Below are 21,105 nucleotides of genomic sequence, written 5' to 3'. Positions count from 1 at the left end.
CAAGCCAGAGCATAAAGGAAGGGAATATCCTGTCATAGAAAGAGAAATAACATCTCAAGTGCCAAACGAGGAAGAAGAGGAGATGGGTGTGATGTTTGAGAATAGGAAAATAAGGAAGATTAATAGTTTCTATTCTTGGTGAATTATGAAGGATATTAAATGAGAATGTGGATGAAAAAGTCCTTTAGAAACATGGAAAGTTAAGAGTAGAATTACAAACCAATATTGAATGTCTGTCTTAGTTCATTTAGACTGATATACCAAAATACCATAAACTTATAAAAACAACAGACATTTATTTCTCCCAGTTTTGGAGGCTGCAAAGCCCAAAATCAAATCACTAAAAGATTTGGTGTCTAGTGAGGGCCTGCTTCCTCACTGACAGCTGTCTTCTCACTGTAACATCACATGGTAGAAGGGACAGGGATCTCTTGAGCCGCCTGAGTAAGGGTACTAAGCCCATTCATGAGGGCTTTATCCTGACAACCTAATCACCTCTCAAAGGATCCACCTCCTAATACCATCACCTCAGGGGTGAGGATTTCAACATGAATTTGGGGAAACATAAACATTCAAACTACAGCAGTGCCCATTTGAACACTGTAATCATGAATTCCGAGTAAAGTCAATCAGTCCATTTGTGTCATCTTTTTCCTCAGGTAACATTCACCTGCTCAAGTGAAGGCACAGAGAAAGAAATGGAAAAGTTCAACCACATAAGGGTTTTGGCATTCAAACACCCTTCCTCTCTGAAAGAAGGGCAGACATGCATATGCTAGGTTATACTTATGCCAAATGAAAATAATTCAAAATGCGAACTATGGAGTAATGGCAAATTTAGGTGTTATATTAATGGATTATTACTTACAATGTTTTATTTTGCCTTAGTTCTCAAGATTACACATACCAAATTTCACCTGTGAGTCTCACTGATTACCTCAGTTTTGCCCTATGTTGTACTTCCTTTTCTATTAGTGCATTTTCTAAAAACACATCAATAGGATGTATATCTACAGGATAGCTGCAATAATTGCTGCTCTAGACATATTGTAATATTTTATTGGAAAAAAAGCCAGCTAAAAGCACAATAAATTTTCCCTATAAAACAAAGGAATTTACTCATGGCAAGGTATCAATCTTCTTTCACTGTAGAAATAAATTATATTAAAATTAAGTTCTTGATTTATACTTTATTTTCTGTCTTTTATATATAACACATACTAATCGAAGGGAAAAAAACTAAAATACAGATTTATACCCAAATGGATAATGATTATATAATCATTCTTACTCCAAAAAGAATTGTATTAGGTAAAAATAATTATAAACTTCAGATAAATAGGTCATACTCTATAAATACTAACTTGTTATATACAACATAATCTTCTACAAATATTGATGTTATTACTTTTCAAAATATTTCAAACTAGTTATTTTTTTCCTTGTGCTTCAGTTTTCTCATTTGAAATTTAGGGACTTGCCCCTTTTTATAGATTTACTAGAAATCAAGTTTTTTTGCTGATAAGAATGTCAAATCAGGCACACTGGGGTTTATTCCTTTAAAAATACAGTCATTTTGAATCTTCCTAATAGGTAATGGTCTAAAGTCAGAGTCCGGTTACACCATGGAGATAAGACACACCGCCAATTGGCAACCCCTCCTCTGGCAGATTGTTCTCCAGTGTTTGAGTAGATCATTGTTTCTTGGTTTGAACACCAGATAAAATGTGTAGTTGGTTGGATTTAGGGCCCGTATTGTATGACCAATACCCATCTTTAAACACCAGCCTTAGACACAGCTCAGGCTGTCTACATGCTTAGAGTTCATTGGAAAGGCTGAGTTCCACCTTGAGTTCCATTGAGGGCTCCCACAGAGTGGAATCCATCCTGTTTAAATCACTTTTCTCTCTCCTTTTTTTCTCATTATTGCTGAGTGTATATTTAAAATTGTGTAAAAATGTATGCAGTCAAATATATATAGTATGCTAAAGTAGAACAGAAAGGAGATTCACTGCCATATACACCAGAAGCACAATTCACTGTTATTTTTCTCCCTTCTAACAACTCTTTAAGGGCAGCTATTTTGGGGACAGAGACATAGGCTAGGTTCAGAAAAGCTACTAAGTATACCTACTCATATTAGTAAGAAAGCAAATGAATCTTTAGGTAAGGAGACATTTATTAGGTCATATCCTTACACTAATTCTTAAATTTAGACAAATTTTTTATATGCTGTTAATTTAGAACTACTAGTCTTGTAAAAAACATTCTTCAAACCTTTCATATTACTTTATGCTTCCTGAATACAGTGAAAACTGCAGAGCTGGAGAGATGGCTAGCAAAAAAATAGAGCATCTTATTTAGAGTAGATACACAGCAATACTAGCTCAGGTCAACATGTTATTTACTTCCATGTTATTGAGACCAAAAAGAAAAAAAAAGTATCGGGACTTACAATCTCATGATACAAAGAAAACTATAACTATCAAATTTTAAAGTAAAAATTCAAAGAATAAAAAATAACCTTCAGTGTTTTAGGGAGGTCATATTTTGCTAACACAATGAAATAAGATAATCAGGAAAGAAGCGTCTGCACTTGCTGTGGCGATCGGTGAAGAATGTTCTCTGGATCTTTGTATTCATTGACTGGATTCATCACAGCTGCATACACTTCACCATAGGCTCTGCAGACTAATTCTGTAGATTGTTTTACGATCTGCTCTCTATTGATAAGCAAACAAAATGTAAACATATCATTTGAAAAAAATATTTTTACTAAGAATTATAAGACAGCTTGACATTTCAATCAATACATTTCACTTTCATTATCATCACACATACACTATTTAAGAATCACTATACGGGTACACAATTAATCCTGATTTGGGGATAAAACATAATTTTATACTTATTATTTATTAAATCTTTCTCCATTACTATATAGGTTGCAGAGGGCATGGACTGTGTTTTGTTCCTGATATATAGTGAACTGCTATATATTTGTGCCTGATACACAGGACTGCTAAATAAGAAACAAAAACTGTGACCCAATGTCAATGTATTGATTTTGCAAAAGTGGTAATACATTAAAGAAAGATGCTTACAATTGTTCAAATTTATCAACACTTTTATCTCTCAGAAAACTTAAACTGCTCTTTCACCTATAGCTTTTACACTAACAACCACATCTCCTAGCTTTCTCTTCATCTCTATCACCCCAAGCTAAAATGTGACGCTTGCGGTAAATCACAGCTTTCTCACAAATACACATTTCTACAAAAGCACACAAAAGAACAGAGTTTTGCAAATGTTTACACAAGTATCCAGCTAGAAAAAAACAGTACTGGTTCGTTAAAAGTGCAACAACTCTCTGCATAGTTCCATGACATTAACTTCCTGTCATCCCCAGCTATTTGTACTATTCATGTATCACCACGAGAAGATGGTACTAATGGTTCTCATGGTACCAGCCATGAGAACACTGGTGCTAATTTTCTGATTTTTACAAAAACTAAAATAAAAATGTGTGTGTGTTTTTTTTTTTGAGACGGAGTCTCGCTCTGTCACCCAGGCTGGACTGCAGTGGTGCGATCTTGACTCACAGCAAGCTCCGCCTCCCGGGTTCACGCCATTCCCCTGCCTCAGCCTCCTGAGTAGCTGGGACTACAGGCGCCCGCCACCACACCCCGCTGATTTTTTTGTATTTTTAGTAGAGACGGGGTTTCACCGTGTTAGCCAGGATGGTCTCGATCTCCTGACCTCGTGATCCGCCCACCTCAGCCTCCCAAAGTGCTGGGATTACAGGTGTGAGCCACCGCGCCCGGCCATAAAATGTGTTTTAAAGCTTTGCTTCCAAACCTCCTTTTCTTGTAGTTTCCTACTTGTGTTAATGGCATAACAATGTCGTATCACCTCAGTTCAGGTTCTAAAATGACCTCTTGCCTGGAGTACAGGCAAACTCCTATCTATTCTTCTCTCTTTCAGTATCTTCCATATTCAATCCTTCTTACGCACTGTTGTTAGATTAATGTTTCTGAGGCATACTTTCGATCATATCTTTCTCTTACCTGGAGCCTTCAAAGAGCATCGATGGCCTCTTTTGGTTTCAGAGAAGCCAACATTCCTTCTCCTACCATTCAAAATCATCTAACACTTTCCCTATCACTACTCTAATTCCAATGCTACCCCTGACTGTTCTCCCGGCTCTAGTCTTGCTGATCTCAGTTCCTTTGCTCCTACTTCATTTTCCTAGAATGCCTCTTTCACCACTTTTAAATGCTCTTAACGTTCAGCAAAAATGTTCTCTCTTATCCATGAAGTCTTATCTGAACTTTAGAGCTAGAAATAATTACTTCCTTTGTGGAATGTCCATGGTACTTTTTCTGTTCCTTTCATATAGCTTTTACCACTCCTAACTTACAATAAAGCTTCTACATTTTCTTGATGTTCAGATCCCAACAGTTTTGTATTAGGAAGGGGTTAGCTCTGCATCAAATGGATATGACTGACATATAACCCAATTTCCAAAATGTCCTTTAAAAATTATTATATTACAGAAATACATGTTGTTCGTGTCTTACCTGTCCTGCAAAATTTCAAGTAACTTGACACTGTTTATGTTCATATGTCCCTTAAAATCCAGTATATTTTGAATATGATGGATGCTCAATAAATACATGTTCACTGAATACTTGATGGAGAAAAATAACTTTTTCCTTATTTACAGAGTCCTATTCTGGGGCTCTTAAGCCACCACTGTTTTTCATAAATGCTGAATCAGTGGCTATTTCAGGGTAAACTGTTTCTTCACATAGTCAAGAGTACCTGATTGTGACTAGCCAGACTAACGTAATAGTTATAGCGTAATAGTAATATTGTGTTAAGTTGTAACACAAGTCAATATCATGAAGCCACCATCAACAGAACATATTCTTTGTTTTTCTAGGAATTATGTTCTTTTTTGGTAATAATGGATAGAATAATATATTTTTAAGATTATCTGTGGAAATATATGCATCTGTGGTCTAGAAAAGAAAATAGTTGGATGGAATAAGAAGTCCACCTATGATCTTGGAACATCCGTACACTGTTCTAATGGGGTCCAAACTCTTGGTGAGTTGAAGTAACTTGACATTTTCCAAAAATTGCTAAAGCTCCCAAAATGACAGTGAGTAGTAGAAAGATATGCTGAGTAAATTTTCTGAGCAGAGTAGAATGGTGCTACTGGTTGTACTACCTTTTTGCTGAAAGGAAAGGGATGATGGTAGAAACTGGTTTAGAAAACTACTTAACTAAATGAGGCTTGGAGATTTTTTTTTTTTTTTTTTTTTTTTTTTTTTTTTTTTGAGATAGTCTCACTTTATCACCCAGGCTGGAGTGCAGTGGCATGATCTTGGCTCATTGCAACCTCTGCCTCCTCACTTCAAGTGATTCTCCTGCTTCAGCCTCCCAAGCAGCTGGGATTACAGGCATGCACCACCATGCCTGGCTAATTTTTGTATTTTTAGTAGAGACGGGGTTTCACCATGTTGACCAGGCTGGTCTTGAAATCCTGACCTCAGGTGATCCGCCCACTTTGGCCTCCCAAAGTGCTGGGATTACAGCCATGAGCCACCGTGCCTGGCCTGGAGATATTTTTTGATCTACTGATTGGTGATCTTACCTGTAATTAAATTTGCTTGACAATGAATGTAACAAAATAATGCAAAAATTATTTTTCATGAAAACATACTAGAAACTAGTATTTTAAAACTTTATTAGATATAACACACATTTGATACCCACTTTTGCAACAAATCAGATACTGGATTTTAGAAATAGTGTTCTTAGTTCTTTTCTAAGTGCAATAACATAGATTTCTGAGAAGTGTATAAAGCATTCATTACCCATGTCTCATACTCAAGTCTATACTCAATCTCAATACAGCATATATTTGATCGTATATAAGGAGTACACAAAATAAGGCTATTTCTTCTCATAAAAAGTATAAAATGTACAATTATAAATATTGAATATGATTTTTAAAAGTTCAGAGTAACTTGTAAATGTAGTATTGTTGAAACTTCTGAAGCAGTGAAGTTTAAATTTCATTTTCAAGTAACAGTGATAAAAAATTTAAAATTTACTGAAATTTAGTTATAACTTGACACATTTATTTCTAAGCTATATAAATTAGCTCACAAATATCTGAAACTAACAATACAGCTGAAAATCCATTAAGTCTGCAATAGATAAAAATAAAATAAAGCAGTACTGCATAAACATAGATAATTAAATAAAATCAAGCCAGTTAAAACTAAACAAGAGTTTATAATTTATTTTAAATTTTGGTGTTAGATGGTATAGTACGTCTTCAGTCTGCTCCTCACTTTAAAAAGCCACTGAGATAGGGAAGGGGTTAAAAAAAGAACATGCGTATGGTGGAGAAGATGAAGAAAGCAAAGCTGGTGGATAAAAAGAAATCTTCATGTATTACATGAAGGAAGGAGGAAGGAAAAAAAGTAAAGAATAAGGAACTGCTCCTCCTGGCCTGCTAACTGCCTGCTAAAGCCAACAGGATAGAAACAAAATGAAAAGGGAGATTCTCTAAAGTGAGTCTGAGTCAAACTCAAACTATAAAGACCAAGAACTCTGGATGACAGTGTGATTCTACATTTCTGAAGAAATATGAGTTTATTCATCACCACCAAAGCGACAGGTTCCTACACTCACTTTTACTAAGTATTTTCTAATCAGTTCTATAGGGTACAGTAGAGATAAAATGGTATAGTGGAGGAAATTACTGTTAGAAGACTTACATTCTAGTTGAAGCTCTGCCACTTACTATTGTTGCCTTGAACAAGTAATTTAACCTCTACTAGTTAAATTACTAGATGAATTAGTTAATCTTTATAAGGTACTTTGAGCTTTTGAGCGATATTATTCCATTGAGAGTTAAGAGTATTTTAATGAGTTATTGTTTAAAAAAACTACCTACATGAATAAATATATCACATATGCATACATATACATTATTTTAGGGAACTAAGTTTCCCAAAATATGATTTATAAAAGCATATCAATTATTTGTATATAAATGAATGTTTCTATAGTGCTAAAACCATTTTATCCTCTTGCCAGTTTACTATACTTTTTATTTACAGTAATAATTACTATGTAAATTCATCCTTTATCTTAAAAAGTATATTAAGTATCTGTCTATCAATCAACTGATCAAATGATTTTTAAAAGTTCAGAGTAACTATCTATATTGTCTGCCAGCCTGCCTGGTCTTAGCCCAAATTATTCATTAAATACTAATATCACATATGAAATACAGAGTCTCAAACAATAATGAATCATTATAGTGACAAATAATCAATGTTCAAAATGGAAAAGTTTCAAGGATTCTATGACTAAATCCAAAATGACCAACAAATCATCTCAGTTCAGTCACATGCTTCTGAAAGCTGGGAATGTCCTTATCAACTAAACACCCTATGTACAGGCAGTGAAAGCAGTGAATTTTTGTTGTTGTTGTCAGCAGTGCATGCTGAACACTGGTTCTAGCATGGGCATCCACTTGATTTTACTTACTATTTTGATCAATCACAGCCTAGCCCATAGCTGATGGGAAGTACCTTCAGGACTGTTCCTGTCCTCTTGCTTTTCACAACACCAAAAGATATGCAAAAAGACCAGTTGAAAGGGGAAAGTAACTTTTTTTTTAATTTTTATACTTTAAGTTCTAGGGTACAGGTGCATAACGTGCAGGTTTGTTACATAGGTATACATTTGCCATGTTGGTTTGCTGCACCCCTTTACTTGTCGTTTACATTAGGTATTTCTCCTAATGCTATCCCTCCCCCACCCCCACCCCACGACAGGGCCTGGGGTGTGATGTTTCCTGCCCTTTGTCCAAGTGTTCTCCATGTTCAATTCCCGCCTATGAGTGAGAACATGCAGTGTTTGGTTTTCTGTCCTTGCGATAGTTTGCTCAGAATGGTTTTCAGCTGCATCCATATCCCTACAAAGGACATGAATTCATCCGTTTTTATGGCTGCATAGTATTGCATGGTGTATATGTGCCACATTTTCTTAATCTAGTCTATCACTGATGGACATTTGTGTTGGTTCCAAGTTTTTGCTATTGTGAATAGTGCCACAATAAACATACATGTGCATGTGTCTTTATACTAGCATGATTTATAATCCTTTGGGTATACACCCAGTATGGGATCAGTGGGCCAAATGGTATTTCTAGTTCTAGATCATTCAGGATGTGCCACACTGTCTTCCACAATGGTTGAACTAGTTTACACTCCCACCAACAGCGTAAAAGCATTCCTATTACTCCACATCCTCTCCAGTATCTGTTTCTTCCTGACTTTTAATGATTGCCATTCTGACTGGTGTGAGATGGTATCTCATTGTGGTTTTGATTTGCATTTCTCTGATGACCAGTGATGACGAACATTTTTTCATGTGTCTGTTGACTGCATAAATGTCTTCTTTTGAGAAGTCTCTGTTCATATCCTTTGCCCACTTTTTGATGGGGTTGTTTATTTCTTGTAAATTTGTTTAAGCTCTTTGTAGATTCTGGGTATTAGCCCTTTGTCAGATGGGCAGATTGCAAAAATTTTTTCCCATTCTGTAGGTAGCCTGTTCATTCTGACGGTAGTTTCTTTTGCTGTGTAGCAGTTCTTTAGTTTAATTAGATGCCATTTTCCTATTTTGGCTTTTGTTGCCATTGTTTTCATCATGAAGTCCTTGTCCATGCCTATGCCCTGAATGATACTGCCTAGGTTTTCTTCTAGGGTTTTTATGGTTTTAGGTCTAACAGTTAAGTTTTTAATCTATCTTGAATTAATCTTTGTATAAGGTGTAAGGAAGGGACCCAGTTTCAGCTTTCTACATTTGGCTAGCCAGTTTTCCCAGTACCATTTATTAAACAGGGAATCCTTACTCCAGTTCTTGTTTTTTTCAGGTCTGTCAAAGATCAGATGGTTGTAGATGTGTGGTGTTATTTCTGAGTCCTCTGTTCTGTTCCATCGGTTTAGATACCTGTTTTGACACCAGTACCGTACTGTTTTGGTTACTGTAGCCTTGTAGTCTAGTTTGAAGTCAGGTAGTGTGATGCTTCTAGCTTTGTTCTTTTGGCTTAGGATTGTCTTGGCAATGCAGGCTCTTTTTTGGTTCCATATAAACTTTAAAGTAGTTTTTTCCAATTCTGTGAAGAAAGTCATTGGTACCTTGATGGGGATGGCATTGAATCTATAAATTACCATGGGCAGTATGGCTATTTTCATGATATTGATTATTCCTATCCATGAACATGAAATGTTCTTCCATTTATGTCCTCTTTTATTTCGTTGAGCAGTGGTTTGTAGTTCTCCTTGAAGAGGTCCTTCACATCCCTTGTAAGTTGGATTCCTAGGTTATTTTATTCTCTTTGTAGCAATTGTGAATGGGAGTTTGCTCATGATTTGGCTCTGTTTGTCTGTTATTGGTGTATAGGAATGCTTGTGATTTTGCACACTGATTTTGTATCCTGAGAATTTGCTGAAGTTGCTTGTCAGCTTAAGGAAATTTTGGGCTGAGACAATGGGGTTTTCTAAATATACAATCACGTCACCTGCAAACAGGGACAATTTGACTTCCTCTTTTCCTAATTGAATACCGTTTATTTCTTGCTCCTGCCTGATTGCCCTGGCCAGAACTTCCAACACTATGTTGAATAGAAGTGGTGAGAGAGGGCATCCCTGTCTTGTGCCACTTTTCAAAGGGAATACTTCCCGTTTTTGCCCATTCAGTATGATATTGGCTGTGGGCCTGTCATAAATAGCTCTTATTATTTTGAGATATGTTCCATCAAAACCTAGTTTATCGACAGTTTTTAGCATGAAGCGCTGTGGAATTTTGTCGAAGGCCCTTTCTGCATCTATTGAGATAATCATGTGGTTTTTGTCATTGGTTCTGTTTATGTGATGGATTATGTTTACTGATATGAGTATGTTGAACCAGCCTTGCATCCCAGGGATGAAGCCAACTGAATCGTGATGGGTAAGTTTTTTGACGTGCTGATGGATTTGGTTTGCCAGTATTTTACTGAGGACTTTTGCATCGATGTTCATCAGGGATATTGGTCTAAAATTATCTTTTTTTGTTGTGTCTCTGCCAGGCTTTGGTATCACGATGATGTTGGCCTCATAAAATGAGTTAGGGAGGATTCCCTCTCTTTCTATTGATTGGAATAGTTTCAGAAGGGATGGTACCAGCTCCTTTTTACCTCTGGTAGAATTCGGCTATGAATCCATCTGGTCGTGAACTTTTTTTTGGTTGGTAGGCTACTAATTCTGCCTCAATTTCAGAGCCTGTTATTGGTCTATTCAGAGATTCAACTTTTTCCTGGTTTAGTCTTAGGAGGGTGTATGTGTCCAGGAATTTATCCATTGCTTCTAGGTTTTCTAGATTATTTGCATAGAGGTGTTTGTAGTATTCTCTGATGGTAGTTTGTGTTTCTGTGGGATCAGTGATGATATCCCCTTTATCTTTTTTTTATTGTATCTATTTGATTCTTCTCTCTTATTAGTCTTGCTAGCAGTCTATAATTTTGTTGATCTTTTCAAAACAACAGCTCCTGAATTCATTGATTTTTTGAAGGGTTTTTTTGTGTCTCTATCTCCTTCAGTTCTGCTCTTAGTTATTTCTTGCCTTCTGCTAGCTTTTGAATTTGTTTGCTCTTGCTTTTCTAGTTCTTTGAATTGTGATGTTAGGGTGTCAATTTTAGATCTTTCCTGCTTTCTCTTGTGGGCATTTAGTGCTATAAATTTCCCTCTATACACTGCTTTAAATATGTCCCAGAGATTCTGGCACATTATGTCTTTGTTCTCATTGGTTTCAAAGAACATCTTTATTTCTGCCTTCATTTCATTATTTACCCTATAGTCATTCAGGAGCAGGTTGTTCAGTTTCCATGTAGTTGTGCAGTTTTGAGTGAGTTTCTTAATCCTGAGTTCTAATTTGATTGCATTGTGGTCTGAGACAGTTTGTGGTGATTTCTGTTCTTTTACATTTGCTGAGGAGTGCTTTACTTCCAACTATGTGATCAGTTTTGGAATAAGTGTGATGTGGTGCTGAGAAGAATGTATATTCTATTGATTTGGGGTGGAGAGTTCTGTAGATGTCTATTAGGTCTGCTTGGTGCAGAGATGAGTTCAAGTCCTGGGTATCCTTGTTAACCTTCTGTCTCATTGATCTGTCTAATGTTGACAGTGGGATGTTAAAGTCTTCCATTATTACTGTGTGGGTGTCTAAGTCTCTTTGTAGGTCTCTAAGGACTTGCTTTATGAATCTGGGTGCTGCTGTATTGTGTGCATACATATTTAGGATAGTTAGCTCTTCTTGTTGAATTGATCCCTTTATCATTATGTAATGGCCTTCTTTGTCTCATTTGATCTTTGTTGGTTTAAAGTCTGTTTTATCAGAGACTAGGATTGCAACCCCTACTTTTTTTTTTGCCTTCCATTTGCTTGGTAGATCTTCCTCCATCCCTTTATTTTGAGCCTATGTGTGTCTCTGCATGTGAGATGGGTCTCCTGAACACAGCACACTGATGGGTCTTGACTCTTTATCCAATTTGCCAGTCCATGTCTTTTAATTGGGGCATTTAGCCCATTTACATTTAAGGTTAATATTGTTATGTGTGTATCTGATCCTGTCATTATGATGTTAGCTGGTTATTTTGCCTGTTAGTTGATGCAGTTTCTTCCTAGCATCGATGGTCTTGACAATGTGGCATGTTTTTGCAGTGGCTGGTACCAGTTGTTCCTTTCCATGTTTAGTGCTTCCTTCAGGAGCTCTTGTAAGGCAGGCCTGGTGGTAGCAAAATCTCTCAGCGTTTGCTTGTCTGTAAAGGATTTTATTTCTCCTTCACTTATGAAGCTTAGTTTGGCTGGATATGAAATTCTGGGTTGAAATTTCTTTAAGAATGTTGAATATTGGCCCCCCACTCTCTTCTGGCTTATAGAGTTTCTGCTGAGAGATTTGCTGTTAGTCTGATGGGCTTCCCTTTGTGGGTACCCTGACCTTTCTCTCTGGCTGCCCTTAACATTTTTTCCTTCATTTCAACTTTGGTGAATCTGGCAATTATGTCTTGGAGTTGCTCTTCTCGAGGAGTATCTTTGTGGTGTTCTCTGTATTTCCTGAATTTGAATGTTGGCCTGCCCTGCTAGGTTGGGGAAGTTCTCCTGGATAATATCCTGAAGAGTGTTTTCCAACTTGGTTCCATTCTCCCCGTCACTTTCAGGTACAACAATCAAACAGATTTAGTCTTTTCACATAATCCCGTATTTCTTGGAGGCTTTGTTTGTTTCTTTTTACTCTTTTTTCTCTAAACTTCTCTTCTTGCTTTATTTCATTAATTTGATCTTCAATCACTGATACCCTTTCTTCCAGTCGATCAAATTAGCTATTGAAGTTTGTGCACGCATCACATAGTTCTCATGCCATGTTTTTCAGCTCCATCAGGTCATTTAAGGTCTTCTCTACACTGTTTATTCTAGTTAGCCATTCATCTAATCTTTCTTCAAGGTTTTTAGCTTCCTTGTGATGGGTCAAACATCCTCCTTTAGCTCAGAGGAGTTTGTTATCACCGACCTTCTGAAGCCCACTTCTGTCAGCTCGTCAAACTCATTCTCCATCCAGCTTTGTTCCATTGCTAGTGAGGAGCTGCAATCCTTTAGAGGAGAAGAGGCTCTCTCGCTTTTAGAATTTTCAGCTTTTCTGCTCTAGTTTCTCCCCATCTTTGTGGTTTTATCTACCTTTGGTCTTTGATGTTGATGACCTACAGATGGGGTTTTGGTGTGGATGTCCTTTTGTTGATGTTGATGCTATTCCTTTCTGTTTGTTAGTTTTCCTTCTAACAGTCAGGTCCCTCAGCTGCAGGTTTGTCGGAGTTTGCTGGAGGTCCACTCCAGACAAGCGGAGGCTGCAGAACAGCAAATATTGCTGCCTGATCCTTCCTCTGGAAGCTTCATCCCAGAGGGGCACCCGCCTGTATGAGGTGTCAGTCAGCCCCTACAGGGGTGTCTCCCAGTTAGGCTACATGGGAGTCAGGGACCCACTTGAGGAGGCAGTCTGTCCGTTCTCTGAGCTCAACACAGTGCTGGGAGAACCACTGCTCTCTTCAGAGCTGTCAGACAGGGACGTTTAAGTCCGCAGATGTTTCTGCTGCCTTTTGTTCAGCTATGCCCTGCCTGCAGAGGTGGATACTACAGAGGCAACCTGCCTTGCTGAGCTCTGGTGGGCTCTGCCCAGTTAGAGCTACCCAGGCCACTTTGTTTACCTACTCAAGGCTCAGCAATGGCAGATGCCCCTCCCCCTGCCAGGCTGCTGCCTGGCAGGTCGATCTCAGACTACTGCGCTAGCAGTAAGCAAGGCTCCATGGGCTTGGGATCTGCCTAGCTAGGTGAGGGATATAATCTCCTGGTGTGCCGTTTGCTGAGACCGTTGGAAAAGCACAGTATTTGGGTGGGACTGTCCCGTTTATCCAGCTGCCATCTGTCAGCCTTCCCTTGGCTAGGAAAGGGAAATCCCCCGACCCCTTGTGCTTCCTGGGTGAGGCAATGCCCCACCCTGCTTCTGCTCATCCTCCATGGGCTGCACCCACTGTCCAACCAGTCCCAATGAGAGAAACCAGGTACGTTGGTTGGAAATGCAGAAATCACCCGTTTTCTGCGTCGATCATGTTGGGAGCTGCAGACCGGCGCTGTTTCTATTCGGCCATCTTGGAATGGTGTAACTTTTTATTTGAATATAAGCTATGATCATCTAAACAGGTAGACCATTAACTTTCCTGTCTCTTTGCTACCACGAAATCCTCAGGGGTATTAATTTATTAAGGGGTGTCCTATGGGCCTTTGGATGGTTTAATGATCTTCCCAGTCCAAGTATAACTTTTAAAAAATTAAAAAGATGATTCTCATACAAATTAATGATGGGTCAAAAATTTAATAACTCATTGATGAGGAAACTACTAAGAAGATAAAGCTGGTTCAAAGCACATTTTGAGAAACTGGTCATTTACAGGTATTTGAAAAGGACAGTTAGAACAAAACAGGTTAGGTACAAATGTGCTACAGAGCAAGAAAAACCATAGCTTTGGGGCTATTTCTTCTACCACACAGAATCTATAAATTAACATGTCCACAGAATTTGGAACCTTTAATCAATAGTAAACAGAGAATCAAACAAAGGCCCATTCCCTAAATAAATAATTATTGATGAGCCTGTTAAAAACAATGCTTCATTATGATCCTGCAATGACATGCTGTTCTCTCAGAACTTATTTGCCTAATTCCAAGTTTTGAAGGGTCTTTCTTAACATCTCTTACACTTAGAAAGTAGCTGCTATACCAGCACATCATATAGCAAATATAATAATCAGGTAGCTAATTTACTGTTAGGAAAAAAACATATTGAGAGATCAGCTTGTTATATAATTTTAAAGAAGGCAATGTTTTTTCAGCTACCAATGTATCAGAATGCTATACCTTGAGAAATTCAATTTGTCCAGTTACAAACGTCACAGTGTCATAAAAATCTGGTATTACAAATTTTAAAATCATGATAAAGACTGATCTATAACTAAATGGAGATATTATTCTCATTTTAAAATATGTTCAAAGAAATTTACTGTATTTTAAATAATTATTTAAAACTGAACTAAGAAATGAACTGCTTACTTCCAAAAATCAGTGAGCTTGTCATTAATCTGTACTTTAGGATTTTGGTTGCCATAACAACATTATACAACTTTCTCATTACCATAAACCCAGCATTTCCAAAAATAGATTATTTCAACATCAGGTTCTGTGATCACTGAAGTTAAGTTTTATTTTAGCACCACAGTTAAGAGTGCAATCAAATGTGCCACAGGAGAAAAAAAGGTGTTAAGCCTAAAAGCCCAAGTAGAAAAGATGATAATATCCTTATGAATAACAGATTAGTTAAAATTCTGATTTTTCTTTATCACCATATAAACATAAGAAATGTCACAATGGGTCAAGACAATTTTTCATCCCAGGTCAGCTATCTGTCTACAAGTGAAATTTAAGTATATTTTTCATGAGGCCAAGCTACGTATTTCATGTGTCATCTATCATCACATATGCCAGACATCTATGAGAATCTTTCAAAAATAATAAAATAACCTCAACACAGAAAGAGCTAATAAAATACAGTATAGTCTAGTGTTGAAGAGAATAGGGTCTAGAATCAGAAATACTGGATTCAAATCATGGCTCTACTTCTTACTTAATTTTTAACCTTGATTCAATTACTTAATCTTTCTAAACAATACCCTCTTTTAAATTCACCGAAAGAATTGAACTAAGCAATCTATTATTAAAGGATCACTCTGAGTGTTCAGTTTAGGCTGTAGGGCTTGGGTGGATGGTGGTGGAGAGGGCAAGTGTAAAAATGGAAGAGTTCAGAGGTTAATGTGATAAACCAGGCACAGATGATGCCACCTTGGGCTGGAGTGCTAATTATGGAGATGTTCAAAAGTATGAGTCCTCTCTCATATACTTTTTCTTAGATAAATATTTAATGAAATAATTCCATGAGAAGTTTGATTAATGTTGGAGTTATTTACAGATTAACCTGTTACACTAGTGAATTCTCCAGTCAATGAACAGAGTATGCCTATTTAGTCAGACCTTTTAGAATTTTCAATACATTTTTATAAGTTTCATTATGTAATTTTCCATATATATTATCAAATTTATTCCTAGGAAACAATCCTATGACTTTTATAATAAAGTCTTTTACTTTTCATTGTTATAATTAGATATTGCTGGTATACAGAAAAGGTGCTAATTTTTGCATGTTAATTTTGAATCTGGCCAAGTAACAACTCTATTTTAGTTCTATTAGTTTATTAATTGTTTGCCTTTGTTTTTGGTACAGACATTTAAAATTAATACATTTTATTAATTCTTTTCAATATTTATGACTCAATTCATTACAATGGCTAGAAGCTCCCAGGTAAATAGATGTGACAGTAAGTATGCATATCTTGTTTTGAACTTTAATGAAAAGATTTCTAATGTTTCATCATTAACTATTATGTTTGCTGTAGATTTTCAATATTCCAACATAGTGTAATGGTACTCTTCTCTAACTGGTTTATGTAGTTAATTCAAGTCAGATTTTTCTTTGTATCCTTTGGCTATGGTGCTTCTTCTCTTGATGCAATGGCATGTTTGATTTTTTAAAATTATTTTTTGTATCTTGCAGGCTTTTTATCTAAGACCTACTGAAGCATGACTTTTATCACTATAAAACATTCCCCTTTGACCTTTTAGTGACTTACACCCTGAATTCAATTTTGCCTGTTAATATTGCAACTCCTTCTTTCTTTGTATGCCACTTTGTTGTAAATGGTCTCTTGTAAAGGGCATATAGGTAAACTGGGTGTTTTTTTTTTTTTTTTTTAATCTAAACTGACACTCTTGTATGTTAAAATAGGGTAACTTAAGTTATCCACATTCATTGCAAAAACTGATTTAGCTTGCAATTTATAAAGAAAAACTTGCTATGACTTTTCTAGTTCTTGCTATGAACTTTCTAGAACTAGAAATATCTAGTTTGAGTTCTTAAGTTCATCTGCTTAGGATTTCTTATTTCCTTTTTTGCTCGTTCTTACATTAATTTCATGAATGTTTCATCCGTACCTAAAAACAATGTGTATTTTCTATAGTTTGTGTGTAGTATTTTAAATATTTCTTTTTTTTTTTTTGAGACGGAGTCTCGCTCTGTCACCCAGGCTGGAGTGCAGTGGCACAATCTTGGCTCACTGCAAGCTCCGCTCCGCCTCCCGGGTTCACGCCATTCTCCTGCCTCAGCCTCCCAAGTAGCTGGGACTACAGGCACACGCCGCCATGCCCAGCTAATTTTTTGTATTTTTAGTAGAGACGGGGTTTCACCATGTTAGCCAGGATGGTCTCGAACTCCTGACCTTGTGATCCACCCGCCTCGGCCTCCCAAAGTGCTGGGATTACAGACGTGAGCCACCGAGACCGGCCGGTATTTTAAATATTTCTATTAGGTAAAGATTGGTAGTACTGTTCAACTATGAAGCATCATGTTAATGTCCTATTTTTTTGTATCAATTACTGAGAGGAGTTATGTTGAAATATCTAACTATATTTCTTGATATAGCTATTCCTCATCAATTCTGTAAGCTTATATTTCATGTTATTTGCAGCTCTGCTATTAAATGCACATATATACTATTATATTTTCTTCATGTATTAATGCTATTATATTATAAAATGTCACACTTTATCTCTGGTATTATTATCTGTCTGTAGTCTAATTTTTCTGAGAGTAATATAGCTATTCCAGCTTTATGATTAGTGCTTGCATGGTATATCTTTTGCCATCCTTTTAAACTATCTCTGCCTTTATATTTAAAATGAACTTTTTTACAGATAGCAGAGAGTTGTATCATGCTTTTTCATCCAATCTAACAATTTTGCCTTTTAGTTCGACTGTGTCTTGCCTTTTGGTTCAACCTAATTACTTATTAGGCTGTAATTAAGTCTATCTTCCTGCTACTTGTTTCATACTTGTCTCATTTGTTCTTTTACCCTCCTTTTGCACCTTCTTTTGATAAAATTACTTTTTTAAAATTCTATTTGATCTTATCTATTGGTATGTTAAATAACTTTGTTTGTTTTCATGGTTGTAGGAAGGTTTACAATCTACCTCCAATCAATACTCTATATTGCATGGATAACTTAATGTCCTTACAATATTACAACACCAAACATCCACTTCCCTCCCACTGCATCTTTTGCACTTTTGTTGTCATATGTTTTATTACTATGTGTTAAAAATTCTACCATTAGGAGCAAGATGAGCAAATAGAAGCCTCCAGTGATCGTCCCCCAAGCAGGAACGCCAAATTGAACAACAATCCACACAAAAAATCACCTTCCTAAGAACCAAAAATCAGGTAAGCAATCATAGTACTTGGTTTTAACATCATATTAAGGAAAGAGGCACTAAATAGGATAAGAAAGATAGTCTTGAATTGCTACACTGTCTTTCCCCTAATCCCTGGCACTGGCAGCATGGCGTGGAGAGATAATTTATGCACTTGTGGAAGGGAAAAAAAAGAGTGATTGTGGGACTTAGCAATGGAATTTAGTGCTGCCCTGTCACAGCAGAAAGCAACACCAGGCAGAACTCAGCCAGCATCCACAGAGGGAGCATTTAGACCAGCACTAGTCAGAAGGGAAGCCTCCGTCCCAGTGGTCAGAACCAGAGTTCTGGCAAGCCCCACCACCATGGGATAAGGTGCTCTGGGATCTGAAATAAACTGAAGGGCAAGTTTTGGGCCGTAAGGGCTCTAATTCGTGGGCAAGCTTCTGTGCTGTGCTGGGCTTAGAGCCAGTGGACTTGGGGTGCATGCGACCTAGTGAGACACCAGCTAGGGCAGCCAAGGGAGTACTTGTATCACTCCTCCTGCAACCCCAGGCAATGCAGCTCGTAGCTCCGGGAAAGACTCCTTCCTTCTGCTTGAGAGAGAAGAATGAGAAGGACTTTGTTTTGTATCTTGGATGCCAGCTCATCCACCTCAGAACAGAACACCAGATATAACAGATTCCTAAGGTTCCTGACTCCAGGCCCTGCATCCCAGACAGCTTCTCTGGACCCACCCAGAGACAAGGGAAACTCATTGCCCTGAAGGGAAGGACACAAGCCTCGCTGATTCATCACTTGTGGACTGCAGAGCCCTTGGGCCTTGAGGGAACATGGGCAGTAGCCATACAGTGATCCCTGTGGACCTTAGGCAAGACCCAGTACTATGCTTGCTTTGGATCTCACCCAGCACAGTCCCAGTGGTGGTGCCACAAAGAGGCATGTATCACCACTCCCCCAGCTGCAAGGCAGCTCAGTACAGACAGGGAGAATCTATTTGCTTGGTGGAAATTAAGGGAAGAGAACAAGAGTCTACGTCTAGTAATCCAGGAAGTTCTCCTGGATCTCACCCAAGAACACCAATGTAGTACCTCATTGAGTCTGCAAGAGCCATAGGGCTTGGGGTGTTCCCTAATGTAGACATGGCTGCAGTGACCAAAGACTTAATTCACAACACCCAAGTCCCCTTGAATACTTGGAAAGCCTTCATAAGAAGGACAGATACAAGGCCCAGACTGTGAAGACTATAATACCCACCTCGTCAATGCCCAGACACTGATGAACATCTACAAGCATCAAGACCATCCAGGAAAACATGACCTCACCAAACGAATTAAACAATGCACCAGTGACCAACCCGGAGTGATAGACATTATGCGGCCTTTCAGACAGAGAAACCAAAATAGTTGTGCTGAGGAAGTGCAAAGAAATTCAAGATAACACAAAGAAGAGATTCAGAATCTTGTTTTTTGTTTTTCTGAAACAGAGTTTCACTCTCGTCGCCCAGGCTGGAGTGCAATGGCGCAATCTCGGCTCACTGCAACCTCCGCCTCCCGGGTTCAAGCGATTCTCCTGCCTCAGCCTCCCGAGTAGCTGGGATTACAGGCAGGCGCCACCATGCCTGGCTAATTTTGTATGTTTAGTACAGATGGGTTTCTCCATGTTGGTTAGTCTGGTCTTGAACTCCTGACCTCAGGTGATCCACCTGCCTTGGCCTCCCAAAGTGCTGGGATTATAGGCATGAGTCACTGTGCCTAGCCGAAATTCAGAACCTTATCAGATCACTTTAACAAAGAGCCGGAAATAATCAAAAAGAAGCAAACAGAAAGTCCAAAGCTGAAAAACACAAGTGCCATGCTAAAGAATGCATCAGAGTCTCTTAGTTGCAGAATTAATCAAACAGAAGAAAGAACTACTGAGATTAAAGACAGGATATTTGAAAATACACAGTAAGAGAAGACAAAAGAAAAAGGAATAAAAAAAAAATGAAGCACACATACAAGATCTAGAAAATAGCCTCAAGGGAGCAAATCCAAGAGTTGCTGGCCTTAAAAGAGGAGGCAGAGAGAGATTAGATTAGAAAGTTTATTCGAAGGGATAACAGAGAACTTCCCAAACCTAGAGAAAGATATCAATATTCAAGTACAAGAAGGTTACAGACCACCAAGCAGATGTAATCCAAATAAGGCTATCTCAAGACCTTTAATAATCAAACTCCCAAAGGCCAAAGAAAAAGAAAGGAATGTAAAAGCAGCAAGAGAAAAGAAACAACCTACAAAGGAGCTCTAATACTTCTGGCAGCAGACTTTTCAGTGGAACCCTTACAGGCCAGGACAGCAGACTTTTCAGTGGAACCCTTACAGGCCAGGACAGCAGACTTTTCAGTGGAACCCTTACAGGCCAGGAGAGAGTGGCATGACATAAAGTGCTGAAGGAAAAAAAAAAACTTTTATCCTAGAATACCATATCCAGTGAAAAGACCTTATAAACATGAAGGACAAATAAAGGCTTTCCCAGACCAAAAAAACAAAAAAACAAAAAAAAAAGGACTTCATCAACACCACATCTGTCCTACAAGAAATGCTAAAGAGAGTTCTTCAATGTGAAAGAAAAGGATATTAATTAGCAATAAGAAATCATCTGAAGGAACTAAACACACTGGTATTACTATGTACATAGAAAACACAGAAAATATTGTCAACTGTAACTGTGGTGTGTAAACTACTCATATCTTGAGTAGAAAGAGTAAAAAGATGAACCTATCAAAAATAACTACAATAACATTTCAAGTGACAGACAGTATAATAAGATATAAGCAGAAACAACAAATATTAGAAAGCAGGGCAATGAAGTTGAAGGGTAAAGAGTTTTTTATTAGTTTTCTCTTTGCTTGTTTATTTACACAATCCATGTTAAGTTGTTGTCAGTTTAAAGTCATGGAGTATTAAGATATTATTTGGAAGCTTCATGGTAACCTCAAGTCAAAAAACATACAACATATACAAAACATAAAAAGCAAGAAATTAAAATATACCACCAGAGAAAATCAACTTCACTAAAAAAGAGACAGGAAGGAAGGAAAGAAGGAAATGAAAACCACAGAAGAAAAGAAAGCACATTTTTAAATGGCAGAGT

General features: G+C 37.6%; 1 protein-coding gene across 1 annotated transcript in view; it reads right to left on the bottom strand.

Annotated features, from left to right (window-relative positions):
• Window positions 1–1,044: 1,044 nt before the first annotated feature.
• Window positions 1,045–21,105, bottom strand: part of COG6 (component of oligomeric golgi complex 6) — a 97,261-nt gene continuing 77,200 nt past the window's right edge. The window contains exon 20 of the mRNA XM_017854154.1: window positions 1,045–2,723. Coding sequence (XP_017709643.1) covers window positions 2,576–2,723 — 148 coding nt within the window. The 3' untranslated portion in view covers window positions 1,045–2,575. The remainder of the gene's footprint in view (window positions 2,724–21,105) is intronic.

This window comes from Rhinopithecus bieti, unplaced genomic scaffold (assembly GCF_001698545.2).
Source record: "Rhinopithecus bieti isolate Rb0 unplaced genomic scaffold, ASM169854v2 scaffold_35538, whole genome shotgun sequence".
Classification (NCBI taxonomy): Eukaryota; Metazoa; Chordata; class Mammalia; order Primates; family Cercopithecidae; genus Rhinopithecus; species Rhinopithecus bieti.
Note: the sequence above shows the minus strand (reverse complement) of the source record. Positions and strands in the feature narration are given on the sequence as shown.